The sequence below is a fragment of the Berghia stephanieae genome, chromosome 4, assembly GCF_034508935.2.
Source record: "Berghia stephanieae isolate SIO BIC M18660-M18661 chromosome 4, UCSD_Bste_1.3, whole genome shotgun sequence".
Taxonomy (NCBI): Eukaryota; Metazoa; Mollusca; class Gastropoda; order Nudibranchia; family Aeolidiidae; genus Berghia; species Berghia stephanieae.
The window spans coordinates 41,110,454-41,133,038 of NC_088363.1; the positions used below are offsets into that span (position 1 = coordinate 41,110,454).

The 22,585-nt window shown below is 37.6% G+C and overlaps 1 protein-coding gene across 1 annotated transcript in view; it reads left to right on the forward strand.

Moving 5' to 3' along the window:
* LOC144970590 (glutamate receptor-like) overlaps positions 1–22,585 on the forward strand; it is a 91,913-nt gene that overhangs the window by 17,162 nt on the left and 52,166 nt on the right. Inside the window, exon 2 of the mRNA XM_078910369.1 lies at positions 14,109–14,363. Coding sequence (XP_078766495.1) covers positions 14,288–14,363 — 76 coding nt within the window. The 5' untranslated portion in view covers positions 14,109–14,287. The remainder of the gene's footprint in view (positions 1–14,108; positions 14,364–22,585) is intronic.

Sequence of the window (22,585 nt, forward strand, 5' to 3'; positions counted from 1 at the left end):
TTTTAAATTCGTGATTAGAGTCCGCAGTAGTGATGTGTGCGTGTAGTTAAAATACTCATAACATCAGCGAGCCGGATATGACGTATCAACACACAGACATATGTGTAACTTTAAACATTTATAGTCTAATCAATACAACAATTTAGTGAGAACAACTCATAAAAATGGCAGACTAAAAACAAAAACAATGAGTCGAGTGACGTCAAATTCTATAGATAATTCATCGAACAAACGTCTGATGTTAACAGGAATCATCCTTGTCGTCCAAAGTGATTTAATTGGGGGTTAATAATCCTGATGTCCAAGTGACTTTGTCAAAATTGTTTTATGTTGCACGGTAGCTCACTTGAACTTATTAACTAGGATTATAATTTGTACCAGTTTCTTCTCGTACCATGGGATTAGTGTCTCTGCTCTGGGAGAATCATTTACTTTTACCTGGGCCCTGCTTGAGATCCTTTGTTACAAGGGAGGCCTTCAGATTGGTGATGAGGACGAATAGATATATAGTATATTTACAATAATATCCGGGGAAAAAACATGTGCTTTATAAAACAAAAAACTTTTAATAACGGAATTTGTAATATCGGCTTATATGGGTTTCGTTTTTTAAATATTATTTTTTTAATGTTGTCCATTACATCATAATTTTTTTTAAAAAGAGAAGTCTGTAATAAGGTTGTTGTGTATTTTTCCCATATATTTTTAATTTGCATCGTGGCTCCTCTCAAATTTTTCACTTCCATGTCTTCACGAGAAGCGGAAATGGACTTTTTGATATCCTGAAAAAATCTGTACGTTCCATCAAAAGGTTAATCACCAGTGGTCCTATAATCAATCTTTATTTTACTACAATTTTTTGTGTCTCCTCGTGCTTGGGATTGTGTTGTCCCCGCTTCCCTCTCACCTCTACCTCCCCCCCCCCCCCTTTTCACGTCGGTTCATATCTAGTCTAGATTTCGTGCAGAGTGCACGCAAACTTTTGTATTGCAACACGGAATAATATTAAAAGGGGGGGGGGGGGTTATTCAAAACAATAAATAAATTAAATTGTTAGAATTATATTAAACCTTACTTAGGGTATCGTATATCTATTTATTGCCCCTCCATGTGTAATCGTGTCCAATGCCCTTCCTTGTGCAAACTTTTGAATTGCAACGCGGAACGATATAAATGGGGGTTAATTTCAAAATAACAACAACAACAACAACAATAATAATAATAATAATATAATAATAATAATAATAATAATAATAATAATATAATAATAATAATAATAATAATAATAATTTAAAATAATAATAATAATAATAATAATAATAATAATAATAATATAATAATAATAATAATAATAATAATGATAATAATAATAGTAATACATCTTTATTGTCCTCAAAAAAGTGGTAATTTGTCATTTGGTTACACATTTATAACAATACAATATTGACACAGACACACTCACACAGATGCACACTAGTAACATCGTAGTCATCGAAAAAATAAAATGTTAGAAATTTATTAAACCTTACCTACGTACTTAGGGTATCATATATTATCTATTGATTGCCCCTCCATGTATAATCATAATCGTGTCTAATGCCCTCCCCTGTGTATACATGTACTCGACACCGACCAGATGGCCCAGCCATTCGTCTCATGGGCTTTAACATCATGACCAGAGCCTTACAAGATGAGGAGGTCAATGCCTGCAAATCGTATAGTTCCCAATGATAAATCCATGTTAAGCGCGATAAATGGCGACAGAGATACATGACCAAGCAGAGCAAGAGCACGAAAGTCATAAAGACTCAACGAATGGGAGCACGATTGTATGCTCTTCGTTAACTTACATTTTTGTTCTTTTTCTATGCCTTTTGCGCCACGATATCATAAGATATCGTCGCCTAGGCATTCCACGAAGGAATATAGATAACTCATCAAACAAGATGTCTGATGTCAATAGGAATCACCCATGTTGTCCAAGTGAGCAAATTGGGGGTTAATAAACTTGCTCAAGGAAAAATACGAAAGTTCCTGAAGCGGGGCTCGAACCCGGATCATCCGGGTCACAGTGCAATGCCTTAACCACTCGGCCACAAATTATTATTATTATTATTATTATTATTATTATTATTATTATTATTATTATTATTATTATTATTATTATTATTATTATTATTATTATTATTATTATTTCCTCGTATGGCAATGTTGTCCTGTGGTATAACACTCTCCTTCTCAGTCCCGCTCTGCGTCTGAGTGGGACATAGTTGAGTCTTCGAAAAATAATCTTTGGTCACATTCTCTCACCGTACTCAGATGTGAAATGAGAGACTGGTCTTTACAACTTTGTCGGGGGAAAAAATCCAACACCGCCTAATAGTCATGACTCGTTCTATATGTTAAGTGTTGCTGTTGGCTAGGGACCCCTTGTTAAGCGCTTTTAGTGGATACTGCGCTGTATAAATGTTCAAGTAAAAGTTATCTTTAGTGGTTGATCAGTGCATAAGGCGAACACAATAGATCTCCATCGGTCTCATTTTGATGTCATCTTTATCTTTTTGCCTCCATGCTAAATTATTCTGTTCCAGCACCTTCTTTTAAAAGCAAGATTGAAAATGGAGAGGCTTCGGATGGGATCAATACAGACAATGGACGTTTCGGATACAAACCCTTCGTCACCACAACAAAAAATAAATTAACGTGGAAAACAAATAAAATAAGTTATTTGTTTATTTTATTAGAGCTGGTGGTCGCCAGAGGATGACGTTTTTGACCTTGAGGCTTTCATCAAGCAAATCCCCTACAAACTCCGAGTACTAATATCATTTTATTTGTGTAGCTCAGCTGATAGAGCGTTCATGCAAGTGTAAACGGACACTATTCTGATGGAGAACCTTTTTTCCTGACAAATCTATCTCAGCATTCCAAACCAACGACCAGCTGAGCTCTAGTCCTTCTGTCATAGTGCAATGCTTTAACCACTCGGCCACTTCGCCCCACCCCCCCCCCCACCCCCACCTGTGTAAGATAAAGATCTGGAAAATTGTAATGAAGCTGCTCCATTCAAAGCAGACAAAAATTAACCTGCATCCACTGGGGGAATTAATCCTCAAACACCCTGCCTTTGAAATTTCAAACTTTTCCCCAACGCGCGCTCCTAAGGTCGCTGACACTTCAATTCTTCTAATGCCAGATAGACACTATGGGTCAAATGATTAATATAAAACAAAAATGCTCATTGTGAGCATCAGGTGCTCATCTTTTCAAGGAAAAATAATTAGCGAGTCACATTAGAGAGTCCTCATCAAATTCCCACCGGCAATGTCAATTATTGGATTTTATTCCACCAGTCAACTATTTGTTTCTACAAGATTATCAACATACTTGTACTTGTACCACCTCCTCTTCTTTTGAATAAAGAATGAACGAAATTGACGTGACTCAGCCTTTTGAGTCTGTTTTATACAGACCGTTGGACAACTTGACATTTTCTCAACCTTTTAGAATTTTACTTTACTATAATTTTATTTTTTTATACGTTTATGTAGCTAGCGGATGTATGAGTGTTTTACCTAACCGCATAGCATCCATTAATTTACACCATTACAAAGTGATATTAATCCCACGTTTCATATTTGTATCTGTGAATTTAATTTCAAGCGCTTAATTCGGCCCGACATGATAAAAAAATTAAATGAGCATTTATTTAGCGCAGTATCCATTAAACGTGCTCAAAGTGCTTTACAAGAGGTCCCTAGCCAACAGTAACATATAACACGTAGAACGAGAAATGACATCTGTTTGGTGATATTCCAATATTTTTTTCTGACTAAGACAACAAAGTGACGACCATTTACACATTTTAGACCTGAGTACGATGAGAAAATTAGAGTAAAGAGCATATTCGGAGGGCTCAAATACATCAACTGCTCAGAGTGGGGCTCAAACCCTGGACCAAAAGGCGAGTGTCATACGACTAGACCTCATAGCCGCTTTGAGAGGATGAGTCTCATCAAATTTTTACTTGCTTAGTTATCCGTGGTCCTGCGCTTGTATGCACGTGCGTTGCTATCAGTTGCCTCGACGACGATCTGTCCTCTGCCTCCCTCCTGTACTCGGAGTTTGTAGGGATGTTGCTTGTTGAAAGCCTCAAACAGGTCAAAAACATCATCATCTGGCGACCACGAGCTCTTTTCCCCTCTTTATATCCACTGGGTGTCAGGCTTTCAATGTGGCCTCGTCGCCACACATGGCCAAGAAATCCCATTTACCTTTTTTCTGATGGTTTTCACAATTTGGATGGGTTTCCCTATTCTACGCAAAACTTCTTTAGTATTGATTTAAAAAAAAAAACTCGGCTGTAAAGAGATTTAAACAAAGAAAGCTAAAAACAAAAAACCCCATCAATATGAAGTAACTTTATCGGGTTAATATTGGCATTGTCCCAGGCAATCTACAATTAAGTGGTAATTATTTCGTTATTACAATTATCCCCATAGAAAATGGTTTATATTGGTCTGGGAGTTTTCCCATGACAGCAATGAGAAATAAATTGTTTGTCTATCAGATTTGTCGATTTAATATAGAAAAAGAGGGAGTGAGGAGGAGGTGGGGGGGGGGGGAGGAGGAGGAGGAAAAGCTGCTTGGCGCCATGATTTGTGACCAAAACTGATACTTCACAAAAATTCCAAGTTAATGATATTTTCACAAGATGAGAGTCATTTTACTCGATCAATATTTGAAGGACAAGTTTTCTGGCCAAAACTTTTAATATGTTTTTATTTTCATAGTATTGCCCGAGACTATAATGAAAATATGGAAACGTAAAACTTTGGATTTCCTTCCGCATGTGAGTGTTCAATGTAAAGTCGGTAAGCATGACATTTGAGAATTAATGGTATGTTTTAAAATCAATTGCACACCATTTCCGCCCGCTTTATTAATCATACAAACACACAAAAAGAAGATCTCCCAACTGAATACAGAAACCTGCGAGTGCGAAACCCCGTGCCAAATTCCAATGGGAGTGATCTATATTCATGTTTTCGTCCAACCGAGTCACCAATCACATGATTTGTTGATGTCCAACGATTGGATATTTCTTAACAAATGTAAACACACTGCTTTGTTTATGAAAGTTGTAAGCATACACATGTGTCAAGCTGAATTAAATAATCAATCGTGATGTTAGATATTTCAAAAGCTGTAATTACTTCTCACTATGTGGGTCACTTTGAGCACATTTTCTATGTGACCAATGACCTCGATTACATGGAAAGGGAATACAGATCATGCCCATTGCATTACATATAAACATTGTCAGCGAGAGGATGTTTACCGATCTGACACTACCTGACATAGATCGTAGCCATCGTTAACCTATAGATAGAATGCGCTTGGCCAAGGAGTTCACAACATTGCCATCCGGAAGTATAACGGACCAACACACAAACTCTGTGTAACCATGAACGTTTATAGTCTGGTTAATACAGTTTAGTGAGAACAGCTCACAAACGCGGATGGCAAAAACAATAACAAAGGCCTGAGTGACGTCATCTTCGAACTATCTATAGCCTGACACTGACCAAAAATGACGTCAAAAGACCAGTATTTAGCCGTAAAAGAAAACAAATCGTGAGTTGTATTCAATTGTTCAATCAATGGGACCACTTGTTTCCATGAGCACTACTAACGACAACTCACTAGGCGGTGCAAAAACCAAATAATGACGTCAAAAGACCAGTCATTTGAAGTTTCAGTGTCAGGCTATAACTTAACGATGGCTACGTATAGATACGCATCTTTTGCTGTTACAACTCTGTACATGCTGTGCGCTTGGCCAAGAAACTCACAACATTGCCATCCGGAAATATAATGGACCATCACACAAAACAAGGTGTAACCTTGAACGTTTATAGTCTGCTTAATACAGTTGAATGTGAATTACTCATAACATGGATGGCAAAAAACTATAACAAAAATCTGAGTGACGTCAACTTTGTTCTATCTATTGCCACTTAAGAAGTTTCGCGTCTCTCTATATCGCTGTCTCCGGTATTGCAGTGCTGTTATAAGGTGGTAAATGAGGAGGTGGTATTCAATAACCGTTAAGTCGCATTTCTATCATTCAGAGAAAACTGCAATTTTTTGTCATTTATTTAGTGACTTAAAGAGGAAAATGCTCGTATTGTTTCCTCTTTTTTTAAAACTGCATTGGTTCTTTAAATGGAGTTACTAGTCCAATAGATTGATGAGAGTGTAAACTAATTCCCTGTCTGTGTGAAACTAAACGGATTCTGAAAATTGTGATTTAAATGAGAATTCGCCCCAGAGGAATAGGCTTCCAATAATAATTGATGTGTCTTCTAGACATGTCATCAATAAATACTAAGCGTCTCTAAGCTGAACGGCTAAAGGGAATGGACAAAAATTAATTTAACAGCCTCAAAAGAAAACAGAACGGATTGATTCGGACTCAAATTTGCTTTCACCCAACAGCAAAAAATGATTTAAATTCTGGCTCTGTGGTCTTATGCTATGACACTCACTCGAATCGTTAGGTCCCTGGTTCGAGCGTAGCCGTCGTTAACTTATAGCCTGACACTGACCAAATAATGACGTCAAAATGCCAGTCTTTGGCCACAAAAGAAAACAAATCGTGAGTTGTATTCAATAGTTGGAACAATGGGACCACTTGTTTCCATGAGCACTACTAACGACAACTCACTAGACGGTGCAAAAACCAAAAATGACGTCAAAATGCCAGTCTTTTTGGGTCTCAGTGTCGGGCTATTATTTAACGATGTTTGAGTCCCATTGGAGGCGGCGCAACGTTGAGCGCTTGGAAATGGCTATTCCTTCACGTCCTCTTTTCGTCTCACAACTTTAAGGTGTAAAATAAGTTCCTTTTCGAAAACGACATTGTAATATCGCCATACTGGTTTTATATCTCCTCCTTAAAAAAAATTTGTTAAGTATTACTGTTGGTTTGAGTCCGAACCCCTTGTCAAGCGCTTTGAGCACTTCAATTATAAATTACGCTATACAAAAAGCTAAAGCTCGAGCTTTATCAATGCTTTTGTCTACTCTTTAAGTCTATCACCTTTTGATTATTCAATCATTTTTTTCCATTTTAATCACGCTGGAAGGACCTCAATAAAATGTTGCAGGCGTTGTAAGACATCTAGAAACAAAACATTCATATTTTGCGAAGTGTTTTTTAACTTGCTGAATCTCTTTTGGTCGATTCCATAATTGTGCGAGCACTTCTACTTAATTGATATATTTATATTATTTATTTTTTGTACTTACTGAAATTCATTTAATCGTTTGTTACGTTTTTATTTATAAACCATCTATTTATCTATTATCAATTAATTAATTTTTATGATTTTTCTAGGTGTTTATCATTTATCTATTTATTTTCATTTATTAAGTTACCTATCTATCTATTCACCTATTTCCGCGTGGAGTCTTTTGACCACCCACATGTCTCTTGTTGTGTCTTCTATCTACTTACATAATCTGTTTTCTGAGTTATAATCTGTCTTTGTTTTGGAATTGGATTACTTGACTTTGTCCTGGCCCTTGCCGGAGTCCTTTGCTAAGGAGGGAAACAGTCATATATATACTGTTAGTTTTGGGGAGGTGATATTTTTCCATGTAAATCATCGATAGTAGTATTTCTGTTTTGAACACTTGTTTCTTAGTTAGAATGTGTACTGGTGTCCGGATAAGGCCATCCCAAAACTAAATACCTTGATGGGTTGCGCTTGAAATTTACATCCGTTCACTATTTGAACCAATTCCCTTTTATCATACTTTTTCTTTGGTGATTTAATTGGAAATTTAGATATAATTTTATTTTGACTATCCCATTTTCTTCCTTTTTACTATCGCTGATATGACCTAAATGTGTCGCAATCGCCGTAAATCGAACAATTCATTTATTTTTCATATATTATTATTTTTTAAATATTCATAATTTACTTTTGTTATTTATTATCTTTTTATTTATTTATACAATTAGTCTTACTATTTTTATGCTGAAGCAATGATAAATTGGCGATTCCAAATTGACGCAAGGGAGACAATTTATGAACCAACTTATTCCTCGCGTATTCCTTGGCTGGATAGAGAGGATTTAAGAGATTGGACGGTGGGATAATTGTATGAAAATTGGTTGACATTGACAGACAAAATATCATTGGAAGAGACTGAGAGAGAGAGAGAAAGAGAGAGAGAGAGAGAGAGAGAAGAGAGAGAGAGAGAGAGAGAGAGAGAGAGAGAGAGAGAGAGAGAGAGAGAGAGAGAGAAGGTGAGGAGGAGGAAAGGTCAGCTTAGAGAGAAGAGAGAGAGAGAGAAAGAGAGAGAGAGAGAGAGAGAGAGAGAGAGAGAGAGAGAGAGAGAGAGATCCAAGTTCAACAGAAGATGAATAAGGACATAATATCTTCTACCTCGTTCCTACTTAAGCAGTTTCTCGATGACTACTCACTGCCCACCAGCTATATTTATTAGGCCTTTACTAGAGCTCTAGGATTTGTGCCTTTATTGGTTATAGTATGCCATGGAATTGGATGGAAGGCCAGTGCTGTTGTACGACTCTAAAGCACCTCATTGTTTCTTTGGCTTACTGATCATTCTCCGGGGTTTTCCCGAAACGTCATACCTATTCAATATAAACATTTATTTCTTGAACTCAAACTCAAAAGGATTAAGTAGTCTATTATATTATACTATATTGGGTGAGGGGCTCCAATTCAGACACCCAAAATGGCTCCCTCAGCTCAATGACTTCAATTTGTGAAATAACTGTTGCATGTGTTGCAAACACCATTTTATCGGAAATTTTTAGTAAAGTATTTGTCCATTATCAGATTGTTGTTTTTGTGTGTGTGTGTGTGTGTTTCGCATTGATTTATGGGATCTAGCCACATGTCCCAATTCAGACACTGTGTGTTCCAATTCGGACACCCCGTTGTGCCAATTCGGACATCCCCTTTGACAATTGAGACAAATGCAACTAATTTCCAATCCAATTCAATCCAATCCAATCCAATTCGAAATAGTTGCAGCTTCACGTGATGAAGATTGACGCAACTAGGTGTGGTGGGCTGGCATTGACGTATTATCTATCTATTGGTTTTAACTGGTCTAGATGACTATAGAAATTACAAAAAAATGAGCTTTATAGAGCGCAATATCCACTTAATGTGATCAAAGCGCTTTACAAGGGGTCCCTGGTCAACAGCAACATTTAAACATGCAGGACGGGACATGACGCCTGTTAGGCGATGTTACAATTTTTTCGGACAAAGACAACGCTGTTAACGGCCAGGTTCTCATTTTACACCTGGGTACGGTGAGAGAATGTGAGTAAATAGCCTTTTCCAAGAACTCAACTATCCGCCGAGCGCCAGACTCGAACCCAGAACCTTCCGATCCGAAAGCGAGTGTCATACCACTAGACAACATTGCCTATTCTATAGAATATTGTCGGGTTATTGGTTGCTCTGACATTTTCAAGGATGCTGTTCCATGCTGCACGAATGGCACTAGGGAAGAACGACTGTTTTTGCGCATTAATTCTGGAATATGATGAGCTTTTGTGAAGTGGCCGAGTGGCTAAGGAATTGCACGAAGGTCCCAGGTTCGATCCCCGCTTCAGGCACTTTCGTTTTTTTCTTGGGGCAAGATTATTAACCCACAGTTTGCTCACTTGGACAACATTGGGTGATTCCTGTTGACATCAGACATCTATATTCCTTCATTAAGGTGCAATTGCGAAAGGGCGTTTATAAAAAAAATTGCGTCTTTCGCCGTTCAATAAGTGGGGTCCAGTTTAAATGTCTGAATTGGGACAATTGGGTGTCTGAATTACAAGTGGTGATTTGCTGACATACGTTTTCAATATCTATTTTAATAAACAAATCGAGAAAATAGTTATAGATTATATATGCTTAGTTTTTGTTTGTTTCAGATGGTGTTTGACAGCACAAATTTAAAACCAAATGAACAAAAATATTTCCAATAGTGCGAATTTATATTGCGGTGTCGGTGCATGACATAATCAGTCAGAAGGTAAAAATTTTGGATTTGCATTTTTTGTTTTTGCATTTTCTGAAGTAATATGCTGCCCAGTGCATTTTACTTTTTATTTGAAGTACATCGGGTGCTTTTTCAAGGTATCCAGCATACTTGTTCAACCTGAATAGCTGTAAAAAATATTAGGAAGTGAAATTAAGCTTTGATATTTCCCGAAGATGTACGAAAAGGGTTGATTTAATCATGTATGACAAGAACTCCTTTTTGATAAAAATTGACATTCTAACTAAACTAGCCAATGTTATCTCAGTTCAAATCTTTTCACCATCCGACTGATTTTGTCATTCACTGTAACTGTTGTTGCTTTACTTCGCTACTTCGACTGTAAGATGCCTCAAATTCGTGGGAGAAAAAGCGATGGGAGAAGTTCGTACCCGATCCTCCGAGTGAGACAAAGATTTTAAGAGGCGATTCATTTAATTAGATGAAACAGAAAAGGACTGAAACTGGTTTGAATTTATCATGCATTTATATCTGGCTATGCATAATCGGAATTGTGATGTAGAAATCTGGATGAGAAAAATGTTAGCTGTATTGTAAAGATGTCACGATGGTTGGTAAGGAGAGGGTTAAAGCCGACGTGTGTACATATATGCAGGTCTGACATCCGAATCCACTTATGGGCCTAGTTTGACATTGTTGTAATTGACAATATTTCCATTATAACAATGAACCCATAAGGATATTTGTTGGACGTTGCCACCTACACATCCCTACAGAACTGCGCGTGGTTGTGCGGCTATGTGGTCTTGTGGTATGACACTCGCTTTCGGATCGGAAGGTTCTGGGTTCGAGCCTCGCTCGGCGCATAGTGCGTCCTTGGAAATAGGCTCTTTACTCACATTCTCTCATCGTAATCAGGGGTATACTGAGTACCTGGCCGTTAACAGCTTATCTCTATCGTAAAAAAATGTAATATCACCTAAGGGCGTCTTGTCTCGTTCTACATATTAAAGGTTGCTGTTGGTCAGTAACCCCTTGTAAAGCGCTTTGAGCACGTTTAGTGGATATTGCGCTATATAAAAGCTCAAGATAAATTTAAATTTGTATTCCTATCGTCTGCTATATATCGAGATCGACTTTTCCTTGGTTTCCCTCGCAGGCTCTTCACATACATATATTTTAGGGAGACACGTTGTATGTAGCTAATATATTTTCTAGCCAAATCTCTTAGATAGTGTGCGTTTTCAAGTGCGCAGTCGCTATTTTGAAAAGGAATAATGATTCGATATGGGTAAAAAGAGGAAAGGGGCACGACATCTTATCAGAAGAGAGAGAGAGAGAGAGAGAGAGAGAGAGAGAGAGAGAGAGAGAGAGAGAGAGAGAGAGTGAGAGAGAGAAGAGGAGGAGCGAGAATGAATTAATAAAAAATTGAGAAGAATTGAAAGAAACCGTCTGCCATATAATCTGTCTTTCTCCCTATTTATCCGTCAATCTATTTATCTATCTGTCAATCTTTCTATCTATCGATCTGTTCGACACTCTTTTTTTCCTTATCCAACTATATTAACATCATTTATCCCAGTCCTCTTTTTTCTTTCTGTCCATCTCCCCCCCCCCTCTCTCTCTCTCTCTCTCTCTCTCTCTCTATCTATCTATCTCTCTCTCACTCTTTCTTTCTTTCTTTCGCTTTCTCTCTCCTTCGCACTCTTTTTCTTTCTTTTTCTCTTGCTCTCTTTATCTTCCTCTCTCTCTCTCTCTCTCTCTCTCTCTCTCTCTCTCTCTGTCTGTGTCTCCCTCCCTCCCTCTCCCTCTCTTTCTCTCTATCTTTCTCTCTCAATCATTCTCACGCTCTCTCAATCTAATTTTGTGTATTTGATCAAATCAAAATATGCATTAATTTTTTATGTCAGTTCGTATTTGTGCGCGCACGCGCTCGTGTGTGTGTGTGTGTGTGCGTATGTGCGTATGTGTGTGTGTGGGTGTGTGTGTGTGTGTGTGTGTGCATGTGTGCCTGTATGTGTATGTGTGCACGCACTCGTCTCGTCTGGTTTTGTGATTTTGTTTGGCTGTAGGACCCCTTCCCCTTCCACACCCCCCCCCCCCCTCTCCATTTCTTCCCTCGGAGTTCTTCTGCCCCTATCTCTCCATCCATCTCTTAGGACAGGGTACAATCAAACATCCTGCATCCTTGGATCTCAGCATCAGTCAAATCTAGTTATTACAAAGGCATGTGAAAATATGACTGCCGTACCCAGGGAAAAATTACGTATTCAAAATTTGGCCAGAAAATTTGTCCAAATATCGATCGATTAAAATACCCTCGTCTTGTCAAAAGCTCTGAAACCCGGGACTTCATTGAAGTTCCAGGTTTGATAGATTTTGTCAAGATGAGGGTATTTTAATCGATCGATATTTGAAGGACGAGTTTTCTGGCCAAAATTTTGAATACGTGTTTTTTCAGAATACTGCAGATTAGATATTTGGGATAAGGCCCGCCATGCAGGCAGTTAGCTGCAGACTGACATTAAATTGAATAAAATATTATAATTAAGCAGGCAGTATTTACGTCTTTATTGTTGTCAATATTGAGAGGCTGTGGTCGTAATTTACTCTCAAGGACGACTTTTCTATGGGCGTGATTGGCAATGGTTTGAGGCTTGTACATGGCTACAGAATTCTTTGGAGACTACGGCTAAGAATGTTTGACAAGGTGGAGGTCATTTTGAAAGATAGATATAATATTTTGTTGAAGTAGAAGTTTTCTATCAAATAATATATGAAAGGTAATAAAATATTTTTTTGTAAAAATCCCTTTATTCGTCCCCAAGGGGAAATTAGTCTTTAGGGTCTATTCCAAGGGAAGACTGTAATAACCCAGGCGTCAGCCGCAGTGCAGCGCCCGAAAATGAGCTAGGGCGAGGTGACTTGCTCAAGGTCACACAACGAGGCGGGTTGTCGAACTCGATACCTTTTGGGTACGAAGCAAAAACCGTACCGGAGATAGGTGGATGATTCTTCCCCTTTATCCTTTGGGTGGGGGGGGGGGATGCGATTTAATCAGGAGGTCTGAGGTTCGATCCCAGTCGAGGCAGGCTTATTTTTTGGGACGGTTTTTGTGTGTGGTATTTTCTCTCTGCTCTGTAAATTACTTTGACGCGCAATAGCTTAAACCACAATAGCAAATTTGATTCTCAAATCGTTGAATGTGAGAACCAATTTTTTTAAATATAGGGAAATGGTATAGGTGAGATAATTGGATGGGTAAACTAATAAGATTCTTGAACTTCTGAGTTTGACATTTCGAACTCACTCCCAATGCGCGCTCCTAAGCACGAGAACGGTAATCAGGTACGATGTTCGATCCTCTATCGAGGTAGACTGATATTTTGGCTTTGGTTTTTTTCCTTGTATTTTTCTTTCTTGCTTTGGCACATTTCATACACACTTGTTCAGGTCTTTAGCACCGGCACTGGTAAATTGTTCGAAATGCCCAACGCATGAATCATAAATAGTGTCAGTATACATTGCATATTAGCTTTAGATGTTTCGCCAACGTTTGTTTTTGTTTATTGTTTTTGTTTTTGTTTTTGTTTTTGTTGGTTTTTGTTGCTGATGTTGAAATTGTTCTTAAAGCTCTTTAAAATAGTTAGTGGAGACTCTTGATACCGTATCAGACTACAAACTTAGTTATTGCCCAGACTCATGCTGGAGTCCATCTCAGTCAGGCAGTCAGCTGAGATGTGATGTGTATCTTCTATGAGAAAACAATGTTAATCTTAAACGTTTATTCTGAGTAATACAATTTAGTGAGAACTACTCATTAAAATGGTGATCAGTGTGTCAAAATATTGTGAGAAATACTTACTAACTGGGCATGACCGATTTATGTGTTTGACATGTAATAAGGCGGCATATTTGGCCTTCTCATACACGAAAGAAATAGTCGAGGGGACGAAACGGGGCAAATGGCAGGAAATATTCTGATTGGTTAATGCTTCGTAACGGGCGAACTATCAATTATATGATATTATATAATATCATATTCATTTTCATTTCAGAAGCTACGTCAACTATTCTAAAAGAATGAGAATTCTCCAAGAAATGACAGTGTCATGTTAGGCTTTCAACCCACTGGAATCTTCACAGCAAGGAGAAACAATCGCAAATCACATGATCATTGCCTACTGGACTGACTGACAAATAATTTGATCAACAAATTAAGGAGCCATCGGTCACGATGAAGATCGTCACAGTTTTACTGTTGTTGATATGGCAGGCGTGTTGTTACAAGAAAATAATAGAAATCCCTGTTGGTGAGTAGAATCCGTAATACCATTAGCTGGTTTTAAAGACAAGTGTGAGAGCCCGTAGCTATCGTTAACTTATAGATAGTATGCGCTTGGCTAAGAATCTCACAACATTGCCATCCGGAAGTATAACGAACCAACACACACAACTATGTATAACATTAAACGTTTATAGTCTGGTTAATACAGTTTAGTGAGAATTACTCACAAACGCGGATGGCAAAATACAATAACAAAGACCTGAGTGACGTCACTCGGGTCTTTGTTATTGTTTTTTGCCACCCACGTTTATGAGTAATTATCACTAAACTGTACTATCCAGACTATAAAAGTTCATGGTCACACAGAGTTCTGTGTGTTTGTCCGTTATACTTCCGGATGGCAATGTTGTGAGATTCTTAGCCAAACGCATACTATCTATAGCCTGACGCTGGGACTTGTGTTTTTACGTCATTTATAGATAACGGCACGGTCAAGTGAGTTGTCGTTAGTAGAGCTCAAGTAAACAAGTGATTCCGTTGATTGACTTTATTGAATACAACTCACGATTTGTTTTCTTTTGCGACTTGTCTTTTGACGTCATTTTTTGTTCAGCGTCAGGCTATGAGTTAACGATGGCTGCGGTTCTAGCGTGGCCTTCGTAAACTCATGGCCTGATCGTTGCCTTCGTATAGTTATGGCCTGATACTGACCAAAAAATGACGTCAAATTGCCAGTCTTTTGCCACAAAAGAAAACAAATCGTGAGTTGTATTCAATAGTTCAACCAATGAAATAACTTGTTTCCATGAGCTCTACTAACGACAACTCACTAGGCGGTGCAAAAAACAAATAATAACGTCAAACTGCCAGTCCTTTTGGATTTCAGTATCAGGCTATAACATAACGATGGCTACGGCCTGATACTGACCAACAAATGACGTCAAAAGACAATCTTTGTCTACAACAGAAAACAAATCGTGAGTTGTATTCAAAAGTTCAAGCCATGGGAGCACTTGTTTCCTTAAACTCTACTAAAAACAACTCAATATGCGGGCCACACACTGTCATATATTGCAAATACATTAAATAATAAACAATCAAATAAACAAACAATTAAAAAAACAGCAGCAATGGCGTGAGTCAGTGAGACTGGACAATCATGGAATTTTAAAGATATTTGGTTTTCTCAACATTGTCCATTTCTGTTTATTTACTCAATGAATCCAAGGCGATTGATGCCTGCACTGAACCTTCATATTTATCCAAATTCTCCAGAATCAAGTACCCACTAGCGAGATTTTATATCGATACATTTACACTTGAATAGCGATACAAACAATACAGCTAGATAGCGCCGAGGATGTAAAACTAACAAAGACTGAAGGACAGGGAGATGCTTTAGACAGGATGAAAAAAATCAAACAAATTCTACTCATGACACCAGCCTCCAGACAGATGACCTTTGTTTTGAAAATAGAAATGAAACTCATCCCCTCAAGACAGTAAAGAGAAAAAAACCTGGAGCTTTTGTATAGCGCATTATCCACTTTACGTGCTCTACGTGTTTTACAACTGCCACACTTAACATGTTGGACGAGACATGACGCCTGTTAGGTGATATTACATTTTTTTCCCAACAGAGACAACACTGTAAACGGTCAGGTACTCATTTTACACCTGAGTACGGTGAGAGATGTGAGTATAGAGCCTTCCAAAGACTCTAATATGCCCCGCTCAGAGGAGTCTCAAACCCTGGCCCTTCCGATCCGATCCCAGTATAATACCACCAGACCACAGAGCCGCACATATTTGATTCTTAAAAATGACTTGAAACATAAAAATCTATTCTAAAACTAAAAATAGGGTTGGGGATCAACATTGTTCCCTACCACCAATGTTAAATTTCTATCATCGAGCACAGAATGATTGGCAAATCTATAAATGGTAAAACTATTTTTCACAGATTGATATACGAGTAATTTGCAAACCTTTCATAAATTAAGGGCAATTCTATTGTCCGTTGATTCAAATGGGTTTGTTTTGTTTGTTTTTTTTTATTTGTTGTTTTTTTTTTTTTAGAATATCTGATAGGACGTAAGCGACATGTACATATATGCACTTTAATGCACATCAGGCGTAAGCATGAGCCATCAACCTTTGGCCTTCGGATTTGCCATAATTTGGCAGCTAAAAAAGGCTCAATCTCGATCAGTGTAAATTTCCACAATGCATTAATATAATAACTTTAAAAATTTCATAACTCTTTTGTTTAGACAAATTAGTCATTTCATCCATGTCATGTTGTTTGTATTATTTTTTTCTGACTCAGATTTGTTTTTTAAATCACAATATTTAAAGAAAACGTGTTGTTATATTTACAAGAACTGTTTTGTAAAGCTTGTTTTAATCTACAAAATTATGTATGTATCGTGCACTTTGTGCGCTTAAATTTGAGTTTAAAAATTGAAGAAAGACTATGTATAACAAATCAAATAATATGAACCCTAGTCTAATAACCGTGATTATTCCACCCCTCTTCCTAAATAGTAACGCGTAATGATATTATCTTTACAATAATAATTTGTGACGTCAGATTATCAAGCGCAAATTTCAATAAAATTAGATTCTTTAAAAAGAAGTAGAAGTCTATCATGTGAATATTTTGAAGATGTATTTTATTCAGAGATGACGAAATTGAAATCAACTGAGGGATAGACTGAATGATTTCTTACACTCTTGCTTTGGAATTCGAACTTTGCTCCCAACGCGCGCTCGCAAGCTCGTGCAGATGTTGGGAATACGTCCGGAATTCCAAAGAGCAAGATTGTAAGAATCGTATACTATAAAGTCAATATAATATCTGAATCAAAACGCATCCGGCAAAATATTGATTTGAAACAATGTGTCATAAAAAGAACATCTTTTACAGGAAGTTTATAAGACTAAGCCTTCGGGGTAAAGTGTCAGATATGGTATTGTTTATTATGGAGATTCAGAAAGCAGAATGGTCTCTAGAGAACCATCAGACAGGAAGTAGCAGTTGTATGGCCAGATATGATGTACAGAAGACAAGGGGGTATATGCGGCTAGGTGGTCTTGTGGTATGACACTCGCTTTCGGATCGAATGGTCCTGGGTTCGAGCCTCGCTCGGCGCATAGTGAGTCCTTGAAAAAGGCTCTATACTCACATTCTCTCACGGTACTCAGGTGTAAAATGAGAACTTGGCCGTCAACAGCGTTGTCTTTGTCTGGAAAAAAAATTGTATTAACGCCTAACAGCCGTCATGTCTCGTTCTATATTATGTTGCATGTTGCTGTTGGACAGGGATCCGTTGTAAAGCGCGTTGGGCACGATTAGTGGATATTGCGCTTATATGGATAGTTCGAAGATGACGTCACACAGGTCTTTGTTATTGTTTTTTGCCATCCGCGTTTATGAGTAATACTCACTGAACTATATTAACCCGACCATAAACGTTCATGGATGCACACAGTTTTGTGTGTTGGTCCGTTATACTTCCGGATGGCAATGTTATGACCTTCTTAGCCAAGCGCATACTATCTATAGAAGCTCATTTTGTTTGTTATAATGAAGTTATGTTTAAGTAGACGGGGTGTCAATAACAGGAAGCAAAGAGGAATAGAATCTTTATATTCAATCTGTAGCTGAAATCGCATCTTACAAGATTCTTATTCCTCTGTCTACACTATTGACTAACACGCTTCAAGAATAAATATCATAGATTTTATGCCAGCGACAAAAAGGATTGATCTATATAAAAGGAAATGAAACCGTTAAATGGTTGTCAACAAAGATGTCTCAGCAAGATTATCTTGGAGACAGAATCTACATTATTATTGATAAAATATTATTGTGTGTGTGTGTGTGTGTATGTGTGTGTGTATGTATGTGTGAGTGTGTATTTGTGTCGTCTTCGAATAAAACCAGTAATAAACAAAAATAAATAAATAAAACAGATTTTAGAAAAATAAAGAACAAAATAACAAGTATGGAACATTTCGGGCTCAAAACTCTTCGTCAGCCAACAACAAAAAACCCCAATGAAAACATAAAATCATTACTAAAATAAAACCAGTAACATTCGTCGTGCCGAATATTTCTCTACCGTCGATCTGATTTGATATTTTGTTCGTTAGCCGCAGTTCAGTGCCACAAAGTGTGCAAATAGAATTTCGTTTATTGTTCGAGGTAAAAAGAACACTGGTTATAATGCAAATGCTGCTGGTTGAAATTCGAAGAGAAAAATAACAGTAATAAAACAGAATGGAAACTTTTATTTAGTTAATGAAGAAAGATTAAGTGGATGTTACTAGTTTCCTCTTTGTCAACAACAACAAAAAACAAAAACAAAACAAAAAACGATGAATGAAATGGTAAAGACAAGTGGGAGCAACACGTAACAGATATCGATATTACAATGTTTTATCCGACAGAGACAATGCTGTCTACATGCTCATTTTAAACCAGAGTACGGTGAGAGAATGTTAGAAAAGAGCCTTTTCCAAGGACTCAACTATGCTCCGAGCGAGGTTCGAACCCAGGACCTTCCGATCCGAAAGCGAGTGTCATACCACTAGACCACATAGCCGCACGACTTCGGGATTTGAGCATGATAGTGCAATCCGTGGCATATCGACTTGATCATCCTGTCCTCAACAAACGACTATTAAGAATAATTTCAGGCCTGCCAACTTGAATTTGATTCGTAATTCTTAATATATGAAAATATTAGTCCGTTAAGTTAACCTTAAAAATCGACAATTTATCCTCACAAGGATTAAATAACACTCCAAAATCCTTAAAATTATGTAGTGTGGCATCAACTTTCATTTTAAAGAAGTTTAAAATGACCTAGAGATTCCCATGAAGATCTGAAATTGGAACCAATATTACGTAATTATCTATACGAATTTTTTGTAATAGTAGGTATCTAGATCTGTACTTTGCATACCTATTTCGATTCAAAGGGGAAACATTCATAAAGTGTCGGTGAGGACGAAATTTAGATATCGGAATATAAAGCTGTTGTTCTAACAACAAAAAATAAACACATTTTAAAATTTTGGCCGAAAAGCTTGTCCTTCAAATATCGAGCGATTAAAATGGAGCTTTTTTGAGCTTTTTATATAGCGCAATATCCAATAAACAATTTACAATTTTTTTTCGGAGAGAGACAACGCTGTTTACGGCCAGGTACTAATTTTACACCTGAGTACGGTGAGAGAATGTAAGTAAAGAACCTTCTCCAAGGACTCATTGATGCGCCGAGCGAGGCCTGAACCCAGGACCTTCCGATCGGAAAGCGAGTGTCATACCACTAGACCACATAGCCGCACATGACCCTAATCTTGTCAAAAAATGGGACTTCAAGGACGGTTACTACGTACCACTGTCGGGAATTTCCAGGTTTACGAGTTTTGTTTGTTTGCTTTTTTGTTGTTGTTGTTGTTTGTTGTGTTTTTCATCTTTTACAAGAAGAGGGACATTTAAATCGATCGATATTTGAAAGAAGATTTTTACAGCCAAATTTTTTTAATGTGTTATGTCTTAAAAATTGCAGAAAACCTGATCACCATTTTCCTGCCTCCCAAATCCCATATTCTCTTTTGATCTCATCCAATTTTATCGCGATTATGACCCGAGATCCTTCACTGAAAGGAAAATAGAAAATTATTTCTGCGGGATATAGAATAAATATAAATAAATAAACAGTCATTAGATACCACATTTCCATGGATTAACCATACTCAATGATTGGGGTCCCGATAGCTTAGTTGGTAGAGCACTCGCTTCACACGAAAAAAGCAAGGAACCAAGATCGATCCCAGGTGCAGTCGATAATTGTTTCTGACCCCCCCCCCCTCCCTGTCCACTCAGCGGCAGCAGTGAATGGGTAGCTGAGTCTGTTAGATTTGGCGCAAAGTACTCTGCGATAGACTAGCGTCTTGTCCAAAGGATAGCAAGCAATTGCTATTGTCTGTTTTACGCTATAGAAACTCCGGCTCCATGGGCCCAATGGCTCTGAAGGACTGCTTAAAAAAACAGAATCAATAGGAATCAAAATTTATCATTTATCACAATGTCTCATCTATTCCTCCAGCAGGCCATATGAAACATAATTTCCATTTCATTCAATACTAGACGTTTGCTTGGCTACCTTCTTTGTACTAACACTCTTACAATACCCGCCATTGCCTGCATCCGGATATTCATTCACACCTGATCGAGTGGGATAATGTGTGTAAAATACTTTAGTCAAGGACACAACGAAACGTCGGGGAAAAAATTTTCCAGGATCACTGGCACCCATCCGGTCACTGATCACGCTTACATTGCTTTTACTTTTGTGACAAGTCGAGACACCCATACCCATACCGTTGAGCCATGGCGCTATAGATAACATTCTATTCCTTATTTTAAAAAAGGATCTGCTGATTTTATTCTACGTTGTATCAATTTGTGAGAATAGGTTTCAATAAATTAATAGTCTGATGACGTCCGCCCAGCAACCAGCAACCTGGTTGTAAACAAAAAAAATATGTACCTTTTATTCTTCATGATGGCTAGATAGAACGTTTTCACATGTCATGTGATCAGAATGTACAAAAATCAAAACATGATCAGATTTATAATATTTTTCTCCTCTGGATACGCTTTTATACTCGTCGGAGAAGTATTTCATAAAGGCGGTGATGGAGATAATGGCGTCCACCATTGTTCCGATAGTTGAGAACCAGTTACTATGCGTCATTACGATGGACGTGACGTCACGACTGTTGAACCCTATTGGATGGATTATATTTCCTTTTTTTTTCTCCATTTTTTCATCCCTCTCACTTTGCCTCCATGTTATTTATGCCAAATGGGTGGTATTTTATATTACAATAAACTTACCTTTCGCCAGTCAGTTGATAATGTTGTTTATATAAATAGAACACACGGATGTGATAGACAGGCTGAAATTAAAAATAAATATGAACGGGTTTGAGTGCTTTTGGAGCTAAATTGACAGAGATTGTAAATAGTCTATTTTCTCAACAAAAATTTTGAAAAACTCAAAACAGATAGGGAAGGGCCTTACCCGGTGTCGTGTCTCATTTTGCTAAAAAGTCTAGCGGTATTGAGTGTAGTCATTGATGGAAAGGGCAACAGTTATTGCTGAGTTCTTACCGCGGCTTTCTTTGTGTGGCGGGAAGAAGTACTATACTGTCGAAAATAATGAAAAAAGAAAAAAAAATATATATATAACAGCTTTGAAAATTAACAAATACCAGACACGAAACGTTTTGGGATCATTATGTATTATGTTCTTTTTCGAAGCTGTTAAATTCATTGGTGGGGGTCAACTGTCGAAATTAATGAAAAAAAATAATATATATAACAGCTTTGAAAATGAACAAATACCAGACACGAAACGTTTTGGGATCATTATGTATTATGTTCTTTTTCGAAGCTGTTATATTCAATGGTGGGGGTCCCGATAGCTCAGTTGGTAAAGCACTCTTATCACAAGCAAAGGGACCAGGATCAAGCTCGGGTGCAGTGCAGATTTTCTTTTTTTTGAGCCCCCTTTCCCCCACCCCCTGTCCATCTAGCAGTGAATGGGTGTAGCTGAGTCTGTTAGATTTGGCGGGAAGTACTTTGCGATAGACCAGCGTCCTATCCAAAGAATAGCAAGCAATTGCTATTGTCTGTTTCATGCTATTAAAACCGGGATAAACTCCGGCTACATGGGCCCCAATGGCTCTGAAGGACTAATTTTTTTTAAAAAATTGTTTGTGATCGTGACTGTAAGCAGATTTTTAACATTATAGTATCGCGATTATTTTACCAGTTCAGCTGTTTACGACAACCACCTTCTTTCTACAATTTCATCTGGCATTTTTTAAATTATTATTTTATAATATGTATTCAGCCAAACAGTAATATATCTATTCTTATTAATAAAAAAAAATAAAGCCAATCCTCACAGGTAATCTCCTCTCCCCCACTAAAACAATTCCATAAATAAAACTGCAAAGAAAGAAAAGAAAATGCCCTTTTCCACCCCGTTCTTATTTCTTATTAAATAAACACGCGCTATGACAGGCTTATTAGGCGAATTATTGTTTTGTTGAGTTGTTTTGTGTGTTTATTTCTGTTTTGTTTTATCTCTATATTTATTGTCTATAGATAGTATGCGCTTGGCTAAGAAGCTCACACCATTGCCAACCGGAAGTATAACG